Source organism: Sus scrofa, chromosome 7, assembly GCF_000003025.6.
Source record: "Sus scrofa isolate TJ Tabasco breed Duroc chromosome 7, Sscrofa11.1, whole genome shotgun sequence".
NCBI lineage: Eukaryota > Metazoa > Chordata > Mammalia > Artiodactyla > Suidae > Sus > Sus scrofa.
The window spans coordinates 23,044,159-23,068,792 of NC_010449.5; the positions used below are offsets into that span (position 1 = coordinate 23,044,159).

Consider the following 24,634-nt stretch of genomic DNA (forward strand, 5'->3'; position numbering starts at 1 on the left):
GAAAAGGCAAAAAGACAAAAAAAAAGTGTATACTATTTTCATATTACCGTAACTCATTTTTGCATATTCCTGTGTTGGAAACCTCTTGGTATAAATCAACATTAGAATTCAGTGTTATTCCACCTCTCCTGAACTACAATCTTTTATTTTTTTAAATTTTTTTATTTTTATTGCTGGTCTTTTTAGGGCCATACCCACAGCATATAGAAGTTCCCAGGCTAGGGGTCTAGTCAGAGCTGACCTGTCCCACAGCCACTACAATGCAGGATCCGAGCCACTTCTGCAACCTACACCACAGCTCATGGCAACACCAGATCCTTAACCCACCAGAGGGAGACCAGGGAGCGAAACCTTGTCCTCATGGATACTAGTCAGGTTCATTACCACGAAGCCATGATGGGAACTCCCCCTTTTAATTTTAGACAAGAAATACCTTTCCTTGTTTAAAGAATGTACTTGTAGCTTAGTACACTCATAAATTATCTGACCAAGTTTCACAGGTCATAAATTCATGTTAAGATCTCAAATTTCCCTTATTATTTTGTGTGTTATATGGACAAATGGAAATAAAAGCTCATAGCACTGTGTTCACCCTCTTTCTCAAGTATTCTCTCTTGAAAAATACTGGGTACTTCATTATTGTTCTATGATAGGGATGAGCATATGCTCAGCTATCTGTGTTTGTACAGTCCACCAGCTATGAAATGTTTTTACTTTTTTTTTTTTTTTTTTTGTCTTTTTGCCTTTTCTAGGGCTGCTCCCAAGGCATATGGAGGTTCCCAGGCTAGGGGTCGAATCAGAGCTATAGCTGCCGGCCTACACCACAGCCACAGCAACTCGGGATCCGAATCACATCTGCGAGCTACACCACAGCTCACGGCAATGCCGGATCCTTAACCCACTGAGCAAGGCCAGGATCGAACCCGCAACTTCATGGTTCCTAGTCGGATTCGTTAACCACTGAGCCACGATGAGAACTCCTGTTTTTACATTTCTTTAATGATTAGGGGTAAACTCAAACTCAAATGAAAAGGAAATTTCAAGACAGGTAAAGAATTTACATGAAATTCAAATTTCAGCAATGCTCACTCATTTGGTATTGTCTAATGCTATTTTCATGCTACACAGACAGAACTGATTTTGGGCAACAAAGCCAAAACTATGTCCTATCTGGCTCTTCACAGGAAAGGTCTGCCAACCCGTCTATGACAGACTACATGCCCTTCATAATTTTAGAGTTTCACTTAGTCATTCTCCCCCTTTCCTTCCATATTGAGCATAAAGTCCTCATAATAATCTATTTGTCTCCGGGACAATATTCTTCATACTCCTCAGAAATGTGCATCCTGCTGGAAATTTCCTTAGTATAACCACCTGGCCACACACAAACGGAAAGCCAGAATGAAGTGCTAGCAAACACCTGAAGAGTTACCAATCAAAACCAGAACCAAATCTCACTACTCCCCCTACAAAGCAAAGCTGAAGAGGCTGACTACTCAGTCAGTGGTTTTCAAACTACCCTACCTTAGAATTGAGACGGTCTGTGAATTAGAACAAGCACTGCTGCTAAAATTCCCAACAGCTAAACAACAGGGGGAAACAGATGTAATAATGTGATTCTACCAAGTTTAATCCTCTTCAAATCACTGGCTACAGAAAAAAAAAAAAAAAAAAAAGCGAACAAAAAAGCAAAGAACAGTGAAAAAAAAGCAGACCGACTGAATCTAGCATGCCTGACCCTAAATCTTTATACCTTTCACATTTGATATTTTCTGCAAGTAAATAGTTCCTGGCTCCAAGGATGAGAGGTTAAATACTGACTGTTCGTAAACAGCATCACAACTTAAAGAGGAACAATTTGCGCCACTGGGCCATTCTTCCTGGAAGAACACACCAAAATGTGTTTATTTCTTTTCAGTCAGCATTCTATATGGCAAGCGTTGGGGGAGAAATGGCAGGGTAAGTTGTCATTTCTACCAGCAGTTCATTCTTTCTTTCTGTTGCTTTTTGGGGCCGCACCCACCACGGCTTATCCCAGGCTCCGGGTCGAATCAGAGCTACAGCTAACGTCCTACACCACAGCCACAAAGAAGGCAGGATCCGAGCCATGTCTGCGACCTACACCACAGCTCACGGCACCGCCAGATCCTTAACCCACTGAGCCAGGCCAGGGATCCAACCCGCATCCTCATGGATACTAGTCGGATTCGTTCCCACTGCGCCACAACGGAACTCCCTCTACCAGCCGTTCTTAGCACTAACTCCACTTCAGCCCCAGCACACCTCTAACCAGCCTCGACTTCTTCTCAGCCCCATCACTCCTTTACCTAGCATCTACTCCTCCCCAGCTCCATCAACTCTACTCAGCACCTCCTCCCAGTCTCATCACACCTCCATCAGCCGACTCTTGCCCAGCCTCATTACCTCATCCTTTTCCTCCAAAGCCACAGGCCTGCGAAGCTTCCAGCAACAGGAGAGGAAAGTAAAGAGGCATTAACGCAGGAATCCGGAGTCCCCACACAAGCACCACCGGCTCTAGCGGAGAAACTCAAGTCGCAGCCCCCAAACTGGAAAACGCCGGGATTGGCTCACACCCAGAACGGCTGTTTACCGCGTGCTCGCAGCGGTAGGGTCCCGAGCCAGGAGCTGAGGATACAAAGGTGAGCAGTAGAGGCCCAATACCAGCTCTCTCGGGGCTCCCACTCAAGTGGGGGAGGTAGACAATTTCCATAAAGCCCGCCTAGCAGGGACGAGGCAAGGAACATTCGAGGCGCACCGCAGGGAGAGCTAAATTAATCCTTGCATGTTAAAAGGCTGAACCTCAACTAGTCGGAAGTGACGTGCCAGCTGAGATCCGCAGGTCTGCCACGTAATTGGCCGCCGCATCGGCGAGCCACCTTCCCCCGGGCCGGCTTGGAGAGAAGTGTAGCTCAAAGTCCGCAACTCGCCCTTGCCCCGCCCCCGGCGGCTCCCAGCCCCACCCGGGACTAGGCGAGCCAGGAGAGAGCCCTGGCCCTCACCCTGTCCGGGTCTCGCCCACCCGGGCGCGGATAGGCGCCTGAGGGCAATGGGCTTCAGCGCTCCGCCGCGCGCATGCGCGGTCCTCTTTTCCCAGAGGATTCCTCGGATCACCTGGACGACCGCATTTCAGCTACCTGTCCCTCCGGGTCCCTTCTCGCCCTTGACTCCTCCTGCTGGTTCTCACCTCCATCCCCCAGCCTTCTCCTTCTTCCGCAGGCGTCGCTAGGCCCTCCCGCGGCCGCCCGCCGACACCCCGGCTTCCACTGACACGAGCCTCTCGGCGTGGCTTCCGCTTCCGGCGAGTATTGTGTGTCGCGCTGCGGGGCGGGGGCGGGGGGAGGAGGAAGGAGGGAGGCAGCGCTCCGGCGGCTCCGCGCCCCGCACTCCCGGACCCGAAGCCGGGAAGGTAGGTGCTGTCCCGCCGCGGCGCCCGGGCCCTGGGGCCTGCCCCCGCCGGCCGGCTGCGCACGCCGCGTCCTAGCGCCCCGCGACTGCGTCACCGGCCCCCCGCACGTAACCACTGCTGCCTCCGCCCGCCTCGGGCCCGGGCGGACGTTTTGCCGCCCCGGCGACGTCAGCGCGTCCGGCGTTGCTTGGCTACCCCGCCGTTCCCCCGTCCCGCTGCCGCTCACCTCCCCGGGTGAAACTCTGACGCCGTCACCGCGGGTCTCGGCCGCGTCATAGCGGCGGGCATCCCACCTTCACGTCACACCTTCTTCTCACCTGGACACTCATCCCTCCCTCCCTGCCAACCACGGCGTTTCCTTTCCCCCTCTCCAGTCCCCCTGCGCCAGATCTGGCGGGAGAAATGGAGACGGGGTGGGACCGAGTCGTGGACCACGCTCAGGAGCGGGTCGTACGGCGGGACCCAGGACAGTGGTAGAAACAAAACGAGGACGTTTCCGAAGTTTGCCCTTCTACTGAGATATGAGGAGTAGAGGCTAAGAAATGACCAACCCAGAGACACCCAAAGCCACACTATTGCTGTAGCTCCAAATTCTCTCCTCATATTTCCTTAACCTTTTCCCCATCTCTCACGCTGCTTCTTTACCACTCTAGATCCTTCCTGGTCCCTAATTCTGCATACAGTTTAACTCACCCCAGGTGAAGAGACCACCTAATTTCTAGAAGGTTAGGGAAAGTGAATAGTCACTGGTCCAAGTTGGATTCCTGTAGGTAGAAAAAAATCATCCGACTGAACTTCTGGTTGAGGGAAGAAATTCAGGTCCAAACAAGTTAACCAGTTCCTACTCCAAATGAAACACTTTTCACGTGTGCCATAAATATATACAGGAATAATCATTGTTAACCCTAATCATTACATGGCCACTTGTCTCTCAACACATAGACTTAATAAATTTATTCTCTTGGGTCCTCTGTGTGTGTGGGGGGGTCCACAGGAGGGGCTAAGGGGATAGAGAAATCAACTATTTTCGTGGATAAAAGTGGTGATGTTTTAAGTGGAGTAGAGGACCAGCCTTCTGGTTTATAAATCTCTTACATGCATTTGCAATTCTTTTAAGGCTTCGTTTGAGGAAGTTTTTGATTGCCTCTTTACTTTTAATTCCCAGCCACTCCAGAACCTATTATTTGGAGGTACAGTACATCCAAGGAATTAGTTATTGATGTTGATTTCAGAAGACTCCAGTCATTGCTGAATACTAGAATAGACATGTCAGCTGTCTTTTCAAGAAGTTCTTGCCCTGGGCTCAGTAATAGAAATAGACTTTCTAGTACAGTTGCCATGAATTTATCACTTTCTAGCAGTTCCAAAAGTCCAAATGCACACAAATAGAAATGAGTTGTTGTATGAATCATTTCATTCCGAAAAGATAGCACACTTCCTCTAGGCTAGCCTGCTAAAAGGAAGAATAATTCCAGACTTCTGAAAAAAAGAGGTTGTTACCCTTGCCTAACTCACTCCATTTATTACCGTTTGAAAGAGTGAGAGAACAATGCCAGAGAATCAAGCTTAGGTTCCAATGGGCTATTGTAGTAAAACTCTTCTGTAACATTACGCTTTAATGCATACTTAAGGAACCTTAATTAGGAGTTCCTGCTGTGCTGTAGTGGGTTAAGGATCTGGCATTGCTACAGCTGTGGCATAGGTCACAGCTTCAGCTGGGATTCGATCCCTGGCCCCAGGGAACTTCCATATGCCACGGGTGCAGCCAAAAAAGAAAAGAAAGAAAGAAACCTTAATGCTTGACTTTTATGGCACATTCCACTTTCTGAAACTCCTTTCTCATCCATTAGAAAAAATATGTCGGGGAGTTCCCATTGTGGCGCAGCGGACACAAATCCTACTAGTATCCATGAAGATGCAGGTTCAATCCCTGGCCTTGCTTGGATTGCCATGAGCCATGGTGTAGGTTGCAGATGCAGCTCTGCTTCAGAGTTGCTGTGGCTGTGGTATAATTGGCCGGCAGCTGTAGCTCCAAATTGACCAGTAGCCTGAGAACTTCCATATGCTGTGGAAGTTCTTTTTTTGGCCCTAAAAAGCAAAAAGAAAAATGTGTTGGAGTTCTTTGGTGGCTCAGCCAGTTAAGGATCTGACATTTTCACTGCTGTGGCTTTGGTTCAGTCCCTGGCCTGGGAACTTCCACCTGCCATGGGCACAGCCAAAAAAGATAAGTATGTCCAACCAGGAATTCATTGGTCTGGAACTATTGGTTCTAAGACACAAATGGAATGAAACAGAATCAGGAGAAGTACTTTGGGCTAAAGTTGAAAGGGGCCTCTGTTTCTAACAAGAGGAAGTGATAATAGACAAGAGATTGAGGGTTATATGTCAGTTTGCTGCAGAGAAAAAAAAAGTTAATGTCTGGGAGTCACAAGTTTTGGAAATGGAGAAACAAAAGAGCTTGACTAGTGGGAGAGAAGATGTAAAATACCACGAAGGGACTAAATCTGCAGTTAGCGTTTAACATGGACGTACATGTCAGGTCAGGGATGCCAAAAAATTAAACCTCCAATTAACATTTTTCTTTCCTCTTCCCCCTTCCTAACTTCAAGTTAAATAATGGCAGAGACAAGTCTGTTAGAGGCCGGGGCCTCTGCAGCCTCCACAGCTGCAGCGCTGGAGAACTTACAGGTGGAGGCAAGTTGTTCTGTGTGCCTGGAGTATCTGAAGGAGCCTGTCATCATTGAGTGTGGGCACAACTTCTGCAAAGCTTGCATCACCCGCTGGTGGGAGGACCTAGAGAGGGACTTCCCTTGCCCTGTCTGTCGAAAGACATCCCGCTACCGCAGCCTCCGGCCTAATCGACAGCTGGGCAGTATGGTGGAAATTGCCAAGCAGCTCCAAGCTGTCAAGCGGAAGATCCGAGATGAGAGCCTCTGCCCCCAGCACCACGAGGCCCTCAGCCTCTTCTGCTATGAGGACCAGGAGGCTGTCTGTTTGATATGTGCAATTTCCCACACTCACCGGGCCCATACCGTTGTGCCACTGGATGATGCCACCCAGGAGTACAAGGTAAGGAACCAGACACATGATGCTAATGCAGGGCAAGGGAGAGGAGTGCAGAGGGTGAGAGATTCCCTGGGTAGAAGATCATAAGTTCCTGAGGGCAAGATGGTATCTGGTCCTCACTCTGTATTCCCCTCAGAGCTACATACACTAGGCACACAGCACATCTGATCAGTTATCCTCAGGCATGAAGAAGAGCAGTGAGAGGAGTTCCCATCATGGCACAGTGGAAAGAAATCTGACTAGGAACCATGAGGTTGCAGGTTTGATCCCTGGCCTTGCTCAGAGGGTTAAGGATCCAGTGTTGCCATGAGCTATGGTGTAGGTCGCAGACACGGCTCAGATCTGGCATGGCTGCACCTGTGTCATAGGTCAGCAGCTGTAGCTTCCGTTGGACCCCTAGCCTGGGAACCTCCATATGCTGCAGGTACGGCCCTAAAAAGCAAAAAAAAAGCAATGAGAAATATCCCAAAATTTCTCTCTGACTTTTATAACACATCTGCGTATGTGTGGTCCTGGAATGTATTATGTTTTTCACAAGTGAATGAAACCGCATGGAGAAGATCAAATTTAGGAAGAACTGAAAGGTAGTCTGGTTTCTTCATTCTTTCCTCCTGCTCACATGCCCCTTGTTTAACCTAGTATTGGGCATAGATAACATCACTTTAGAATGACCTCCACCAGGCCAAGCTGAACCAGTCTGTTTGCATCTTGCCTGGATGATAGATAACATGGTATACGGATTAACTTACCACTGGGACCCAGGATACATGTTTGAGTAATAGGAACTCGAGATTTTAATGTCTTAGCACTTTATCAAGAACTTTGACCAATTATATTAGTAAAATCTTAGAAATAAGATTTTATGGTAGTTTCCAAAATAAGTAATCAAGATTGTATTATATTTGCAAGTGGTTAGAGTTGGATAGGACAACAATTTAAAGAAAGATATCAGGGGACAGGAGGTCACTTTGACAGTAATAGGCAGTTCCATGAGTAAGAAAATGAACAGGGCAGGAGAAGGACAGAGAGTTGGTGACAGCTGGACACTGTGAGATTCAGTGAAAGGAAAGTTTGGTGAACAAAGAAAGTGATATGGAGACAGGTTGGTGGCAGGAAGAGGGACCTGTAGGAAATTGACACCCCAAATGACAGACAAGGCAGTTGCATCAAGAGGTGGTAAGAGATGGATAGGAAGCAAAACAAATGATTTAAAACAAATGGGTTAGTTTCTGAACATAGGATGTACCAGATAATCCCAAATGCCATTCTCCCACTTTGCACCCCTCAGGAAAAACTGCAGAAGTGCCTGGAGCCCCTGGAGCAGAAGCTACAGGAGATCACCCGCTGCAAGTCCTCTGAGGAGAAGAAGCCTGGCGAACTCAAGGTAAAGGCAGGAGATCCATTTGGGCTGCTCTACAGGCAGTTAACCAAACATTAACCACACATTATTTAACCCCCCCAGTTCTGGTTCCTTAGAAAAATGCTATTCTCGGAGCTCCCGCTGTGGCACGGTGGGTTAAGGATCCCTCGTTGTCTCTGAGGCAGCAAGGGTTCAATCCCCGGCCCAGTGCAGTGAATTAAGGATTCATCGTTGCCACAGCTGTGGTGTTAGGTTGCAGCTGTGGCTGAGATTCAGTCCCTGGCCCAGGAACTTCTATACGCGGCCATAAAAAGAAAGAAAAAGAAAAATGCTGTTCTCTCAGAAATGATGGTATTTTTATTAAGCTTGATTGTCATTAAACATTGTACTTAGATTAATTGTCATGGATTAAGTATTGAGAAAGATGGAAGAGGTGAAGGACAGAATATCTTATATCTGTGGAGTTGAGGGAGTTCATGCCTGTTGGTCTCCTTTTCTTTGTAAGGCAGGGAAGAAGGCTCTCTGCTGAGTGGGCAGGGATAGGAGTTTCTTAGAGGGATTGAGGCAAGAAGAATGTGGAAGATGCACTCGGGAGGAAGGATGGAGGAGCTGCCCAGTAACCTCTAGACCACATTCTCTTAACTCAAGTAAACTCAAAAATGCTAGATGAGGTTAGTTTCTAGGATAGTCTTCCTTTCCCCATCCTCTACTGTAGGATCCTATTGGTGAAAACCACTGCTTATGTAGCCTTTCTGGAACCTTTAGAAATTGGCTCTTTTAATTTGCATACAGTTTTGCATCTCTTCCATAGCATTAACATATTTGTAGCATGGTATTTTGGTATCTGTCCTATTTCTTCTATTGGACAGTGAGACATGTATTAATAGTAGCAGTAATAATAACTAGTATTTATTGAGCCCTGAGCATTAATTCATTAGGTATCCAAGACATTCCAAACTTTCAGGATTGTGTTAGGTCTTAGAGTTCTGCCCGGATTGAAGTTCTAAGAATTCAGGCTAGACTTGGCTCAAATGGGACGTAGAGAAGGTACAAGATAAGAAGAAGGGAGTCCAGGAAGTCATATTTGGCAAGAGTGAACTTAGAGACCCTGTAAGGTAAGTATTGTTATCCCCAGTTTACACAGGAGGAAACAGAACTTGATAAGTGACTAGTCCAAGATCATATAGCCAGTGTGTGGCAAAACCAGGGATGCAAATTCTTTGTTTTTTTTCTTTTTTTAATGTGAGTTGCAACATTTATTTCAGGTTCTCTCTTGTTTTGTTGTTGTTGTTGTTTTTGTTTTGTTTTGTTTTTTCCTTTTTTGCCACACAGGCAGTATGTGGGAATTCCTGGGCCAGGGATCAAACCTACACCACAGAGCACAGCAGCAGCCAGAATCTCAGTGGTGAGAATGTAGGAGCCTCAACCCACTAGGCCATCAGAGAATTACCAGGGACACTAATGCTACATGAATCAATAAATATTTACTAAGGAGTTGCCATCATGGCTCAGCAGTAATGAACCTGACTAATATCTATGAGGACATGGGTTCAATACCTGGCCTCACTAAGTGGGTTAAGGATCTGGCACAGCCATGAGTTGTGGTGTAGGTTGAAGATGTGGCTTGGATCTAGCATTTCTGTGGTTATGGTGTAGGCCAGCAGCTGCAGCTCCGATTCCACCTCTAGCCTGGGAACCTCTATGCCACAGGAGCAGCACTAAAAAGACCAAAAAAAAACAAAACGAACAAATAAATATTTACTAAGCGTCTAGTATAGGCCAAACCCTGTCTTTGATACTGGGGAACAACGATGAGCAAAAACACAGTCCCTACCGTCCTTCAGCTTATAGTCAAGTGGAGAAAATAGAAATGACATAGCACAAAAAGCACAGTTGCAAATTCATAAGGAGACAGTGTAGAAACTTAACCTCATCAAGGACTTCCAGAAGAGGGGCTCTCCTGTGATGCAGCAGGTTAAGGATTTGGTGCTGTCATTTCAGTGGCTTGGGTTACTGCTGCGCTTATTTATTCCCTGGCCCTGGAATTTTCGTATGCCTTGGGCACAGCCAAAAAAAAGTAAAAGAGAGAGAAAGAAAGAAAAAAGATTTCTAGAAGAAATAATGAGTCGTTTTTGGAGTTGATATTTAGGGACCACAAAAAATTAAACACAGGTTTGAAATTAGTAGAAACACTAACTTTTTTAAAACAATGACAACATTTCAACAAGAAGTAAGTATTATTCAGTATTACTAAGTATTACCTTGGTCCTTTATACATTTTAACAAACAAGCATTTGAATTTTTTAGAACTTGAACTAATTTTGAAAAATTAGTTCATTTCGAAAAAAGTTCTTTGTCCTTTTGGAGGGTTCCCTAAGGAAATATGTGAAAATAAAGCTTATACCCTGGTTATTAGCTTCCTTCTTCCTGTTGATCACCTTCTTAAAGGAAAAGAATGGAGAGAAGAATAAAAATTTTTTAAATGTGCTAAATGTTTGAACAGAACTGTAGTGTCTTTTTAAAATGTAAATTATCATTTCAATGGTCTCTGAAACTATCAACCAACCAGCAACATTCCTTCAGAGACTTTTGAATTCTCCTTTCTCTCCCTCATGCCCACCTCCAGACACATAAACTCTTTTAGAAATAAATAATTCGTAATTAACCATGCAGAAATGAAAATTATGGATAAAGTAGCCTATCTGCTTTTTTTTTTTTTTTTAGGGCCACAGAGGTTCCCAGGCTAGGAGTCTAATCAGAGCTATAGCTGCCAGCCTACACCACAGCTGGAGCAACGAGAGCCGAGTCTATGATCTACACCACAGGCAACACCGGATCCTTAACCCACTGAGCCAGGCCAGGGATCAGACCTGCAACCTCATGGTTCCTAGTCAGATTTGTTTCCATTGTGCCACGATGGGAACTCGATATCCATATGATTTTTAAGGAGGCCGTCATGCCCAAATATGACATAACAACATAAGAGTAATTTATAACAAAATCTAGTGTGTGAATATTTGGGAAAGATACTGCAATGTAGTTTTATCCTTGTACCATCATCAACAATGCAACAAATACAAATTTACACTGAAGTAATTGTGTAGTAATGTTGACTCAAATGCCACAAGCAGTTTGGCTGTTGATAACAGTTTTTCAAAATGGTAAATAACTTTTAGTAAAGTTCTAAAAAATATGTAATTTTAATGATTTTTCACCTATTCCTAACAAATTCAGGTATATTAAAACCATATACAAATTACTCTGTTATTTATAAAGTGGCACCCCTGGTTCAGTCCTTGGCCCTGGAATTTCCATGTGCCACAGGTGCGGCCAACAACGAAAACACAGGCCTTCAAGTCCAGGACTCGTTTTTTAATATCCAGCAGGACTAGAGAAAATGGTGCAGATCATCTTGCTGGGTGGCCTCACACGTTGGATGAGTGTTAGCATCCTTTCAGGAGCATCCCCAGTCATGCAAACAAAAATTCCCTGTTTCCAAAACATCCCTGTATATCCCTAGAGGGAGGTAACACCCGATTAAGAACCACTGCCCTACAAATATAGAGGGGAAAAAAAGAGAGAGAAGGGATTATGGGATTATATGAGACCCCTTTGCCTCCTTTTTACCACATTTTGAATCCTAGGTGCTACCCATACATAAGCCCTAAACACACACACACACAGGAAAAATGGGTGGCGGGAGGTGTGTGTTTGCTTGTTTAAGGATGTGTTTTACTTCAGGGTAAGTGTGAGAATATTTTTTTATTCCCATGTGCTCCTGAGGAGGCAGCAGTGGAATGGGGAGGAGCAAGCAGCTCTCGGACTGGAGCTATAGTCAGTTTCTGTTGGGAACTAGCTTGAAATCCAGAAATACAGTCTTTTGAGGCCCACTTTCTATTTACCCTCAGCCCTGCCTTCCAGTCCATAGCCACTTCCTCCTTCCAGAGTCTCAGTCTCTGCTTCTCACTTTCCTTCCCTCTTGAGCTGAATCAGTCCTCTAATACTTGGGGAATCCTTTGGGGAGATACCTCTTGTTGCAGTGGGGGTGCACAGGAGAAAATGTGCCTGCTGATAACTCTCAGAAAGGGTCCCATATTATCCAATTTCAGGAACGTTAGAGGTTTAACAGAAAGAAAACGTGTTTCAAATTTCAAGCAACTAATTACTAGCAAACTTCTATAACCTGTTCCTGGGGCAGAAACTGTCAGTCTCTGAGTGACTTGAAACTGTTACTAAACAGGTTCAGCCCTGAAATCTACATTTATATTTCATAATGATCCATTACTAAAATCTTACTAATTGTGATACTTTACCAGTTGTTTCTCAGGTTTTTATCAAGTAGATGTCTTGCAGTGTAAAAATGATGACAGTCTTTCACTTGCCAGTATTTGTACTTACCTTTTCTTGGCCAATGGCATTAGCTAGAACTTTAGGGACTAGCAGAGGTATTCTGATCTCTGAGGTAGTAGTTGTCATGATATTATTGAGTTCTTTTTTTTTTCTTTTTTCTTTTTTATCTTTTTAGGGCCACACCCACAGCATATGTAAGTTCCCTCTAGGGGTCAAATTGGAGCTACAGCTGTCAGCCTGCACCACAACCACAGCAACATAGGATCTGAGCCTCATCTGACCTATACTACAGCCCAGAGCAATGCTGGCTTTCCAACCCACTGAGAGAGACCAAGGATCAAACCTGCATCCTCATGGATACTAGTCAGATTCATTTCTGCTGAGCTACAACAGGAACTCCCTATTATTGAGTTGTTATGTCTTGAATTTTTTTTACTAAAACATAAAAGTACAGTTTTTTTGGAAGTTAATTTAATAAATATATGTATTTTTTAGGGCCATATCCACAATATTTGGGAGTTCCCAAGCTAGGGGTTGAATCAGAGCTGCGGTTGCCAGCCTACACCACAGCCACAGCAACACCAGATCCTTAACCCACTGAGCAAGGCCAAGGATTGAACCCAAAAACTCATGGATGCTAGTGAGGTTTGTAATCTGCTGAGCTACAACGGGAACTCCTCATAAAATTTTTTTTAACCTTTTTTTTTTGGTCTTTTGTCTTTTTAGGGCTGCACCTGTGACACATGGAGGTTCCCAGGCTAGGGGTCTAATTGGAGCTGTTGCTGCCGGCCTACATCAGAGCCACGGCAATGCCATATCCGAACCGCGTCTCTGACCTACACCACAGCTCACAGCAATGCCAGATCCTTAACCCACTGAGCGAGGCCAGGGATCAAACCTGCAACCTCATGGTTCCTAGTCAGATTCATTTTTGCTTTGCTGTACCACAGTGGGAACTCCTCCTTTTTTTTTTTGTCTTTTCTAGGGCTGAACCCTCGGCATATGGAGGTTCCCAGGCTAGGGGCCCAATAGGAGCTGTAGCTGCTGGCCTCCGCCACAGCCACAGCCACGTCAGATTCAGGCCAAGTCTGTGACCAACACCACAGCTCACGGCAATGCCGGATCCTTAACCCAGAGATCGAACCTGCGTCCTCATGGATGCTAGTCGGATCCATTTCCACTGAGCCACGATGAGAACTCCAACATTGGTTTATTTTTTAACTTTCCAAGTGGTCTTCACTCTCAAGTCATCAGTAGGGGAGACAGTGGGGATGGAGCCATTCTTTACAGAAGGAAATTCCAGTGGAGAGAAACATGAGTGTCCTGTTAAGCTCTTTCCAGTGACACTGGAAGTCTGTGTGAATTTATGCACATGGTGGGTGGGAAAGGCACCTATGCCACCCTGGCCCTGTTAAACATAACACCCTCCCCCTGTCCTCAGAGGCTAGTGGAGAGTCGCCGACAGCAGATCCTAAAGGAATTTGAAGAGCTTCATCGGCGGCTGGATGAAGAGCAGCAGGTGTTGCTTTCACGACTGGAGGAGGAGGAACAGGACATTCTTCAGCGCCTCCGAGAAAACGCTGCTCACCTTGGAGATAAGCGCCGGGACCTGGCCCACTTGGCTGCGGAGGTGGAGGGCAAGTGCTTACAGTCGGGCTTCGAGATGCTTAAGGTTCGACCTTTGCCCCTGCATAGCCCCTCAGGCAGAGCGCAGCCTAGCTTTGCACAGGCCCTTCGGCAGGCCTGCAGTGCTCACTCCTCCGCTCTGCCTCTCTAAATTCCAGTTCTGTCCTCCAGACATACTCAAAGGATCTTTCTCTACAGAAAGGCTTCTCTGATTCCTCCCGTCCCCTTCTGATCATTTCTGTGCCCTTACGTCTTGCCAACAATTATGTGCTTCACCTGTACCAAAGAAAAAATTCACTCTTTTGAGAGGAGGGTAGTCTAGTCTGAATTAGTGAAAAAACTATGCATTAAAAATTGTGTAAATGCAGTAACCATTACTTTTAAGTCCTGGAACATGATCTACCTAGTACTCAGAATAGAAACAAAGTTTGAAGGACACTTGAAATAATGTATAAGTAATATATTGCTTTTAATATGTAAATAGTACCTCTAAAATGTTTGAAATAATCTGTTTTCTTAAGCAAATGAATGATGTTTGCAAGGCTGTAGGAAACATATTTCTTATCTTAGAGATCACATTGCCAGCATTTGAATAAGTGAGGCTTCGTTGTACATTTATCTGCATGTTATATATTGCTTGGTATTTATTCTCGTGTCCTTTCATGTATGTGTGTTCTGCCTTCCACATTAAACTGGGAAATCCTTGGGGGGCAGAGATTTGTCTTCTTTGTCTTCTGGACCCCAAGTATTCACAAATCAGGATTGGCGCACAGTTGTTTAATATTTATTAACCAATGCCAGACGAGGGATACAAACCACAATGGGAGAGTGTGATTCGTCCCTGTGCCAGCAGTCTGGAACTATCTGTACTGATCCTCAAGGAGACAGGTGTGTGGTTGGTACTTGGGGGACAGAGTAAAGAGCAGACACAATCCCTGTCCCTAGCATTGAGCTCCCAGTGTCCTTGAAGAGCAAAGACAAACACACAAGAGACTGTGTAGAAGTGATACCAGTTACCAAGCATCATGATGACTGAGAGTTGAAAGTGGGGGGTAGGTCGGGAGAGATGTGCTTGGGTCCCTCTGGAGTTCTTCCTCTTGCATTGTGACCCTTAGTTTGCCTCATGCCTATTTAATAGATCTAAAACGTTTGGGAGGAGGGAACCTTGTGCCTTTAGGACCCTTGACCACCGGGACCAATACTGCTTTCTTTTCTCCTTCCTCTAGGATGTCAAAAGTACCCTGGAAAAGTAAGTGATTCTTGTATCTCTTCGAGTGAGTTAGGTCTTGGCTTCAAGAGTAGGGCTGCAATGAGGAGTTGGGGGAGTATGGATGGGAATATCACGCAGCATCTGGGTAGGATATAGAAGAAGGTTTATTGTGTCCACGGAGCAGAGAGCACATCATCGGGAGTACTAGCCCCTTACCGTTTCCCTTTGACCATCAGGACTTCCTTGTTAAGGTAGATACCAAGATTCTACCTGGGCCTGTGGGTGAAAATGTGTCCAAACAAGATGGAAGGAGGAAAGGGCTTGGGGGAGGGGGGTGATTACCTATTTGCATGAAATATAACAATCCTTTCAAAAAGTTCTAAGACTCATTCACACAATAATGGTCTGTCCAAGGGACCACATGGCTTTCCATAGATGGGCAAAAGAAAGCAACAAGCAAATACTTGTCTTGAGGGAAGAGAAAGAAAGTGGGGGGATGGAGAATTTTAGTTTCTCCCTAGAGATGACAACATCTGAAAACTCACTAAGCTGGAGCTTCCCCTGACCCTGCCCTTTCTTCCCCTATCTCCCCATCCCTCCTAGATGTGAGAAGGTGAAGACCATGGAGGTGACTTCAGTGTCAATAGAGCTGGAAAAGAACTTCAGCAATTTCCCCCGACAGTACTTTGCCCTAAGGAAAATCCTTAAACAGCTAATTGGTGAGTTGTTCCCAAAAGGAAACTAGCAGAGGGAATCAGCAGAGAGAAGAAAGTCTTTAGGTCCTGCTTTCTCTGGGCTTCAGTTATCCCTTCCCTTCTGTCCCTTTTCATGCCCATATCCACACCCACCTGTACTGGGCTTTCAATCTCACTCTGAGTCACAACTCAAAGTGAGAAGCCTCGGACTTCCCTTCGTGGTGCAGCGGAAACAAATCTGACTGGGAACCATGAGGTTACGGGTTCGATCCCTGGCCTCGCTCAGTGGGTTAAGGATCCAGCGTTGCCGTGAGCTGTGGTGTAGGTTGCAGATGCAGCTCAGATCCTGCGTGGCTGTGGCTGTGGTGTAGGCTGGCAGCTGTAGCTCCGATTGGACCCCTAGCCTGGTAACCTCCATGTGCCATAGGAGCAGCCCTGGAAAAAGGCAGAAAGACAAAAAAATAATAATTAATTAATTAAAAAGAAAAGGAAAGAAAAAAGTGAAGAGCCTCAGGTGTCATCTTCTTTTAGCCTCATACTTTTCTCAGTAGGGAGCCAGAGAGGTTAAATAATTTGCCTAAACTGGTCCCCTCTCATTATGCTTACTTGGAAAATGATCATAAGCCAGGCTATTCCAGGAAAACAGACACGTGGTCACCCCATCACTGGCCTATAATGCTGTCTTGTTCTGTATCCATCTTAACATTTTCTGTTCTCTCTGGCCCTGGGACTGTGCCTTGTGCTTCTCCACACAGTGAGATGGATGATGATGTCAGGGGGATGGCCAGAGGACCAGGCCGCAGCCCAAACCGCCAGTCCTTTCAGAGTTAGGAGATCATTCTGTTTATTTTAGGGCCAGGATGAGAAGTGAAGCCATTGTCCCCCCCTCCCCTCCCTTAGGTGACACCAAGGAGTGAGAAAATCAAACCACGGGGTTCTGGGGCCTTGCAGGGAGCAGGCTCTGTAAAGGCAGGCTGGAGAGTGAGGCAGGGGCGTTTAGCTATTCCCGTCCTCATCTAGCTCCCCACTCTGGCTTCTCCCGCCAGCGGATGTGACCCTGGACCCCGAGACTGCTCATCCTAACCTAGTCCTGTCGGAGGACCGTAAGAGCGTCAAGTTTGTGGAGACGAGACTCCGGGATCTCCCTGATACACCTCGGCGTTTCACCTTCTACCCTTGCGTCCTGGCCACTGAGGGCTTCACCTCAGGTCGACACTACTGGGAGGTGGAGGTGGGCGACAAGACCCACTGGGCCGTGGGTGTGTGCCGGGACTCTGTGAGCCGGAAGGGCGAGCTGACCCCACTCCCTGAGACTGGCTACTGGCGGGTGCGGCTGTGGAACGGCGACAAGTATGCAGCCACCACCACGCCTTTTACCCCTTTGCACATCAAGGTGAAACCCAAGCGGGTGGGCATATTCCTAGACTATGAGGCCGGCACACTGTCTTTTTATAACGTCACAGACCGCTCTCACATCTACACCTTCACCGATACTTTTACTGAAAAACTTTGGCCCCTCTTCTACCCAGGCATCCGGGCTGGTCGGAAGAATGCTGCACCATTGACCATCAGACCCCCAACAGATTGGGAGTGACAGGTAGGGACATGGGAATAATCAGGGTGAGGCAGGGTCAAGAGCTACGGGCCTTCCTTCCTGTGACCTGCTGGAGCGTCTTCATGTCTGCTGGTTCCAGTCCTGAACCATCTGGGAGAACACCATGGTTTCTAGAATGGTTTATGTGGAGGAGTAGGTAGGACTGGGCTGGGACGAGAGCACGCTGTGTCTCCCTCCTAACTGTCAGGGTGGGGAGCTGGTTCCCAGGGGGTTGTCGCCCCTGAAGTCCATCAGGTTTTCTGTTGCACAGGATGGGTTGGGAAGGAAGGAGAGGCTTTTCCAGAAACAACAAGTCTATAGGAGGGTCTGACTTGCTCGAGTCAGAGGAGGAAACCAAAACCCCTGTACATCCTTTTAGGGGGTTTCTTTGACCCAGAATGGTCTGGTTTCTTTAGGAAGATCACAGGGGTCTCTGTACCTCTAGACTGAAATTAAGTTGAATGACAGTTGCTCTCGTGGGTCTAGAAGTTGAGGAGTTTTGTTCAGGGCAGAGATTGGGCATCAAGGTTAGAAAGAAGGTTTAAAAAAAAAGAGCTAGAAGGTTAAAAAAAAAAAAACTTAAGAAAGAAGGTTAGGAAAGGGGGCTAAAGAAACAGATTCCTAAAGACTGCTGAAGAGAAGAGTGGCTTTGGTTGCCATCATGGGTAGGACTGACCGGAGGTAGGAATGCGGGGAAGAAAGAGAACCCAGGTCTCTGCCTCAGCCTTCAGCAGAGCTGGCTTATCACCTGCCTCCTTGTAGTTGCTCGTCTCTAAGAGCTGTTACCTTGCTCATCTGGAGAGGCAAGGTGCAGGAGCTCCTGCAAGACGTGTCTACCCCTTCACTGCTTTCCCAACCTGGAGAGGAGAGAGTCAGGTATTAGAAGAAAGAGAAAAGTATTCCTATCCAAAGCCCCTGCCTTAAAGAATGCTACTGAGTAGCTGCTCCCAAGTTGTCAGCCTTGTTACCTGGCTAAGGTGTCCAAGCTGGACGGGGGAAAGAAAATGGAGTCTTCCTCACCCTGGGACAGGGTAGAAGGGGGTGGTATGTATAGGGAAGGGCCAGATAGGCAACTTCCTTTGGCCTGTGTGCATATGGCCTGGAACTAGTGTTCACAAGAGCCAATTTTTTTGCTTGTTTGTTGCCATCCTTCACCTTTTGCCATTTCTCCTATCAGAGAATGTAAGTCATTTTTATGTTAGGCCAAAATAAACAAACTGTAGGGTACATATGTTGTCAAAAAAGGTAAAGCAATGCATGCCAAACCAAACTAAAATGACTGGATTATCTGCTACTTGGGTAATCAGGGGTTCACTGAAGATTAGGATAAGAAACTGCAGTTTATTGAGGGCATTTCAGCTCCTCCTACCACCTCAACAGGACTTTGTCCAGACTCTCCTCTTACCTTTGTGCCTTGACTGTGGTTCTTTGTGGCAAGATGCTTTGGTTGGTAAAACAAAATATGGAACAAAGGATCCACTGAAGTGATCTCTGTGTCGTGTGGTAATTTGATGACAGCTTCTGTTGATGTATACGATTCTTTGGTGTTAAAAATGCATGTTCCTGGGCCCACCCTCAGTGATTTGTCCCAATCTGGGATGAGCCTGGGCATGTACCTTTTTTTTTTTTTTAATGACCGCACCTGCTGCATATGGAGGTTCCCAGGCTGGGGGTTGAATCGGAACTGCAACTGCCAGCCTACATCATAGCCACAGCAACACCAGATCCTTAACCCAATGAGCGAGGCTAGGGATCAAACCCCCCTCATGGATACTAGTCAGGTTCCTTTCCACCGAGCCTTTTAAAGAATACTTCTCATTTGAGTCTGGGGACTGTTCTGAAACTTATCCAAGAGGAAATTTCAGCCATTTCCTTCAAGCTGGAGGCCTGGTTCCCTATCCAGCCTGACGGGGGTTGAGAGAAGAGAGAACTCTCATCCTCTCCTGACTTGGGCTGCCCTCTCCCTATCTCAGGGATTATTCCTGTTCTGTGGCTCTACATCTAAACCTCAGGACACAGTGATTATTAACTATGAAACAGAGGTAAACATATGATGTCCAATAGCAAACAGAGTCAGAAGGCAAGGGGAGGGATATGAAGCATTATATATGTCTGTGCTGGGGGAGAGGGGGTGTTGTTGACATGTTCCTGTACTCTCCCCTACTGCGTGTCCAGAACGGCATGACAGGAAGTGTGTTTCTTTAAGTGGAATAGATTGGGAGTAAGCTGGGCTTTCTGAAGGCCAGGAGCCCTCTTCCTCGACTCTTTCCAGCTTCCCCACCACTGGCGCCAGTGCTTCTTTTGAGTATATAACCCACTCCTTTAGTCTGTAGATCTTCCAGGCCATCTGCCTTTGGCTTCAGGAGCATAGGGCAGGAAGTAGCTGGGTATGAATTGTGCATAACCATCTCCCCAACCTACCTGCACAAAGAGACCAGTCTTCTGTCCTGAAAATGTTTAGCAGTTTAAGATTTTCTCCGGCTCCACTGGTCTCTCCAGTCTTTATCTAATATTATCGTGGGCATGAGGAAGACTAAAAGGAAGCCAAGGAGTTCCCTTGTGGCTCAGCGGAAATGAATGTGACTAGTATTCATGAAGATGCAGATTTGATCCCTGGCTTCGCTCAGTGGGTTGGGGGGGCTCCGTCCTTACTACGCTGTAGCGTAGGTCGCAGACGTGGCTCGAATCCCATGTTGCTGTGGCTGGGGCGGGGCGGGGTTGTTGGGGGTGGAGACAAAGCAAAACATAGACACCCCCTGGTTTGGATTACCCGCAGCAGGTGGGTTTGCAATTAGATGGGTTTGTGCGGCCGCACGGTGGCGCCGGATTGAGGAATGCCCACGGCCCCCAGGAACTACACTTCCCAGGAGGCTTTGCGCGGACGCCCCGGGCGGGGCTACCTCCAAGAGCGGGGCCTGTGAACTTTAGGGTGCGGAGCTGCCGCGCGCGGAGTGGATGGCGGGGCAGGTGAAGGACCGCGAGGCCTTCCAGAGACTCAGCTTCTTGTATCAGGTGAGTCTGCGTCGCAGCCCGCGCGTACGGAAGTGGTCCAGGGTGGCGGGCCCCCAGTGACGGCTCCGTCCCTCAGGCCGCCCATTGCGTTCTCGCGCAGGACCCGGAGAACCAGGCGCTAGCGAGGTTTTACTGCCACACGGAGAGGACCATAGCGAAGCGGCTCGTCTTGCGGCGGTGAGAGGGGCACGAAGCCCGACGGCGGTGGGCGAGTCCAGGGAAGGACGGGAGGGAGAGAGCAGGCGCCTAGACCATTATCCGCAGGCGCCTAGACCATTATCCACTTCCGCCTCCAGGGACCCCTCGGTGAAGAGGACCCTCTGCCGTGGCTGCTCTTCCCTCCTCATTCCGGGCCTGACCTGCACCCAGCGCCAGCGACGTGAGTGCTCCCTTCTGCTGGGGAATGTCCGTGGGCTGGGGGAGGGGAGGGCAAGTCTCCTTCCCGGGTTTAAATGGGTGCCAGGTGTGGGATATGGAGGCGGAGGCTTTCTCTAGCTCTGAGTTAAATTAACTCCGCCTGGATAGACTAGGTCTGGGCAGTAGAGAAATGATGTTGCCTTGAGAGGCGCCTCGCCCGTGCGTGATAATAGATGTTATTTGGCACCTGGAAGACATGCTTTCCATCTTCATTTATTCATTCAACTGTTATTTTTTGAGATGTGTCCGGCATTGCGCTAGAGTGTGATGGGACAAAGTAAGACAGAAACAATTAGAATAGCATAGAAATAGAGTTCCCGTTGTGCCTCGGCGGGTTAGTGTCCGTGAGAATGCAGGTTCGATCCCTGGCCTCTCTCAGGGAGTTAAGGATCCAGCGTTGCCCCAAGCTAGGGTGTAGGTCGCAGATGCAGCTCCGATCCTGCGTGACTGTGGTGTAGGCCTCGGTTGCAGCTCTGATTCAACCCCTAGCGGGAGAACTTCGCATAAGCCACAGGTGAGGCATGAAAAAGAAAATAGAATAGCATAGAAAATGCTTTAATTGGGGGACTAGTATACAAATTACTTCAACTACTGATGGTGAGGTTCATTATAAGCAAAGGGAGTGGGAAATGGAAATCCTAGGTGTTTGTATTAGACCTCAGACCAAAGAGCTTGTGGTCCTCCAAGCTCAGGAGGCTGGAGTTTGAGGTGGGCAAAGGCAAGACATGAGGCTGGAGAGGGAAACAGGGTAGACCTGAAGAATCTTGTTAAGGAGTTTGGATTTTATCTTAAAGGGCACCAAGAAATTGACAGTGTTTATGCAGGGACCTGACACCATCAAATGTGTATGCAAAGTACAGAGGGGATGGAATCCCTACTGGAGAACAGTGGAGGCAAAACTGGGTACAGGAGACCTTTTCTTTTCCTAAACGTGGACACTCTCTTTTCCCCACATGCACGCCAGGCTGCAAGGGTCAGCGCTGGACTGTACAGACCTGCCTAACATGCCAGCGCAGCCAGCGGTTCCTCAACGATCCTAGGCATCTGCTCTGGGGCGACCGGCCTGAGGCCCAGCTAGGGAGCCAGACAGGTGAGAGGTGGTAAAGGAAATGGGGGTACCTTCTGGGCGTTGAAGCAGTGGGTAACATAGAGCTGCTAAGGACATGTAGGTGAGTTCTGGGTTGGTGTGAAAGGTGCCAAGGCTTACAAAATTAATTCTGCTCATCTACTCAGATCCCACACCACCACAGCCCCAGCCAAACACAGCCAACCCCATCCCAGCCCACCTTCCTGAGGAGAAAGTGCAGCCTCAGAGCTCCAGTCACCAGTGATGGATTTACCCTACCTTCCAAATAAACTTTAATTCTGTTTAACTTTGCGTGATTCTGTTCTGTGAGTACTTAAGCTCTGAACTCCGTTTTTCTCTGTTTCTGTCTGTATTTCTCTGTCACCAGCTAACCTCTTCTTTGTTCTTTTTGTCCTTTGTCTTGATCATCCTCACACTCCCACTATTCAGGGAGATGCCAATGTCTATAGACCACTTGGCCCCACCAAGCAGCCCCCATTTCCAGGACTGTGACAGCAGTGCCCCTCCACTCCTGCTTCCTCAGTGCTGTGCCACATCTGGAGCTCAGGCTCCAGGGTTGCCTGTAAGGGTGCAAGCCTTCCTAGGGCTAGGGCAGCCCATCAACAGCCAAAGCCACAGCAACACAGGATCCAAGCCGAGTCTTTGACCTACACTACATCTCACAGCAATGCCAGGTCTTTTTACCCAATGAGTGAGGCCAGGGATCAAACCCGAGTTGTCATGGATCCTAGCGGGGTTCATTACCACTGAGCCACAACAGGAACTCCCCTGATGCTTTGTTTGTGTTTTTTGTTTTTGTCTTTTGTCTTTTTAGGGCCGCACCTGCAATGTATAGAGGTTCCCAGGCTAGGGGTCCAATCGGAGCTGTAGTTGCCAGCCTACACCACAACCATAGCAACTCGGGATCTGAGCCGCATCTGTGACCTACACCGCAGCTCACAGCAATGCCGAATCCTTAACCCACTGAGCGAGGCTAGGGATCGAGCCTGCCTTCTCATGGATGCCAGTAAGAATTGTTTCCAATGAGCTATGATGGGAACTCCTGATGCTCTGTTTAAATGAAGAAAAAAAGTTCGGGTGAGGTTGGCAAAGGGAGGGTTCAGATTCTCCAGGACCACTTTATTTTGGGTCTTTCCCAATCTCTGGGTTTCTTCTATAAGATTCTAACATGGGAAACTGTACAGGAGTTCCTGCTGTGGCAAAGTGGGTTAAGACTGGCTACAGTGGCTTGGGTCACTGCAGAGATGCAGGTTCAATCCTTGGCCCAGCACAGTGGGTTAAAGGATCCTGCATTGTCACAACTGTGGCATGGGCCACAGCTGCAGCTCGAATTCAATTCCTGGCCCAGAACTTTCCACAGGCCACAGGTGCTGCCAAAAAAGAGAGAAACTATACAACCTGAACTAACAAAAGGACAGGCAGGAGTTCCTGTTGTGGCTCAGTGGTAAAGAACCCCACTCGTATCCATGAGTTTCAATCCCTGGCCTCACTCAGCAGATTAAAGATCTGGCATTGCCGTGAGCTGTGGTGTAGGTTGCAGACATAGCTCAGATCCCACATTGCTGTGGCTGTGGTGTAAGCTGGCATCTATAACTCTTATTGGACCCTAGCCTAGGAATCTCCATATGCCACAGGTATGGCCCTAAAAAGACCAAAAAAAAAGACTCTGGCAGATATTATACAAGTATGCTCTGTAGGTAAACCATGAGCAGGTTTGGGGAAGTCTAGGGGTGTTTAAAAAAAAAAAAGTTTACTTGAAAATTGGTAATAAAAAATTGTTTTATTTGATATCCCTGGAGGATACTCAAGGACAGATTTTCAGATTGACCTCTTTGCTAGGTGCCAGGTAATCAGTTTATCCCAAAAGTATACAAACAAAGTTCACTATTCCCAAAATGCAGTTTTCTTTCTTTCTCTTATAAATCCTGTGTTGCACGTCCTCACTGCTACCTAAAAATCACTGCATTACATTGTAGCTTGAAGCAACAATGATGTGTTACATCCTCTGATTCTGTGGGCTAGGCTGACTGAGGGCTTGGTCAGGTGGTTCTTCCGTTCCATATGGCATCAGCTGGAGTCACTCAGCTGCATTTAGCTGGTAGCTGGTATGTGGTCTGGAAGACTCAAGAAGCTTCATTAGCCTGTATGACACCTTATTGCTTCACCATATGGCCTTGCTACTTGACTGGCTTTGATATCCCTGCAGCATGGTCAGACTTCTTACCTGGTTTCTGGCATCTGCAGACAATGTTCCAAGAAGACAAACTCCAAGGTGCAAGTGTTTATTAAGCCTCTGTTTTCATGCTTGCTAATGTCCCCTTGACCAGAGTAAAGTCATGTGGCCAAGCCCAGGTTCAGTGTGGAAGGAGCTACACTGGGGCGTGAATACCAAGTTCTTTGGTTCCTGAAGACCACAGTGTAGCAATCTACCACATCCTCATTTTGCCTTTATCCTTGATTCATTCTCTCCACTGATTTCCTTCACATGTTGGTACATTATTCGCGTGGAAAATACGAATCAGTGTGCAAGTAATTAAATGTTTCTGGATTATGCTTTGACATTTATTTCTGGAAACAGTGCCCCAGATTGGTAGGTGGCAGGTTTTGGGGGTTTTTTTTGTTTGTTTATGTGTTTCTGTTTTTTTGTGTTTTGTTTTGCTTTTTTAGGGCCATACCCATGGCATATTGAGGTTCCTGGGCTAGGGGTCCAATCAGAGCTATAGGTGCCGGCCTACACCACAGCTCACAGCAACACCAGATCCTTAACCCACTGAGTGAGGCCAGGGATTG

The 24,634-nt window shown here is 47.2% G+C and overlaps 2 protein-coding genes across 5 annotated transcripts; both read left to right on the top strand.

Annotated features, from left to right (window-relative positions):
- TRIM39 (tripartite motif containing 39) lies at window positions 2,890-18,816 on the top strand. Of its 3 annotated transcripts, none has more exons than XM_013996585.2 (7): window positions 2,890-3,319; window positions 6,037-6,496; window positions 7,782-7,877; window positions 13,645-13,875; window positions 15,056-15,078; window positions 15,643-15,758; window positions 16,781-18,816. In XM_013996585.2, exons 2-7 carry the CDS (start codon window positions 6,044-6,046, stop codon window positions 17,326-17,328), a joined length of 1,467 nt encoding a protein of 488 aa, XP_013852039.1. In that variant the 5' UTR covers window positions 2,890-3,319; window positions 6,037-6,043; the 3' UTR covers window positions 17,329-18,816.
- Window positions 20,208-22,130, top strand: RPP21 (ribonuclease P/MRP 21kDa subunit). Of its 2 annotated transcripts, none has more exons than XM_005653456.2 (5): window positions 20,208-20,340; window positions 20,441-20,517; window positions 20,637-20,719; window positions 21,722-21,847; window positions 21,991-22,130. In XM_005653456.2, exons 1-5 carry the CDS (start codon window positions 20,284-20,286, stop codon window positions 22,086-22,088), a joined length of 441 nt encoding a protein of 146 aa, XP_005653513.1. In that variant the 5' UTR covers window positions 20,208-20,283; the 3' UTR covers window positions 22,089-22,130. The 2 variants fall into 2 exon arrangements, with proteins under 2 accessions (XP_005653513.1, NP_001231623.1); NM_001244694.1 differs by having other exon boundaries at window positions 20,417-20,517; window positions 21,991-22,129.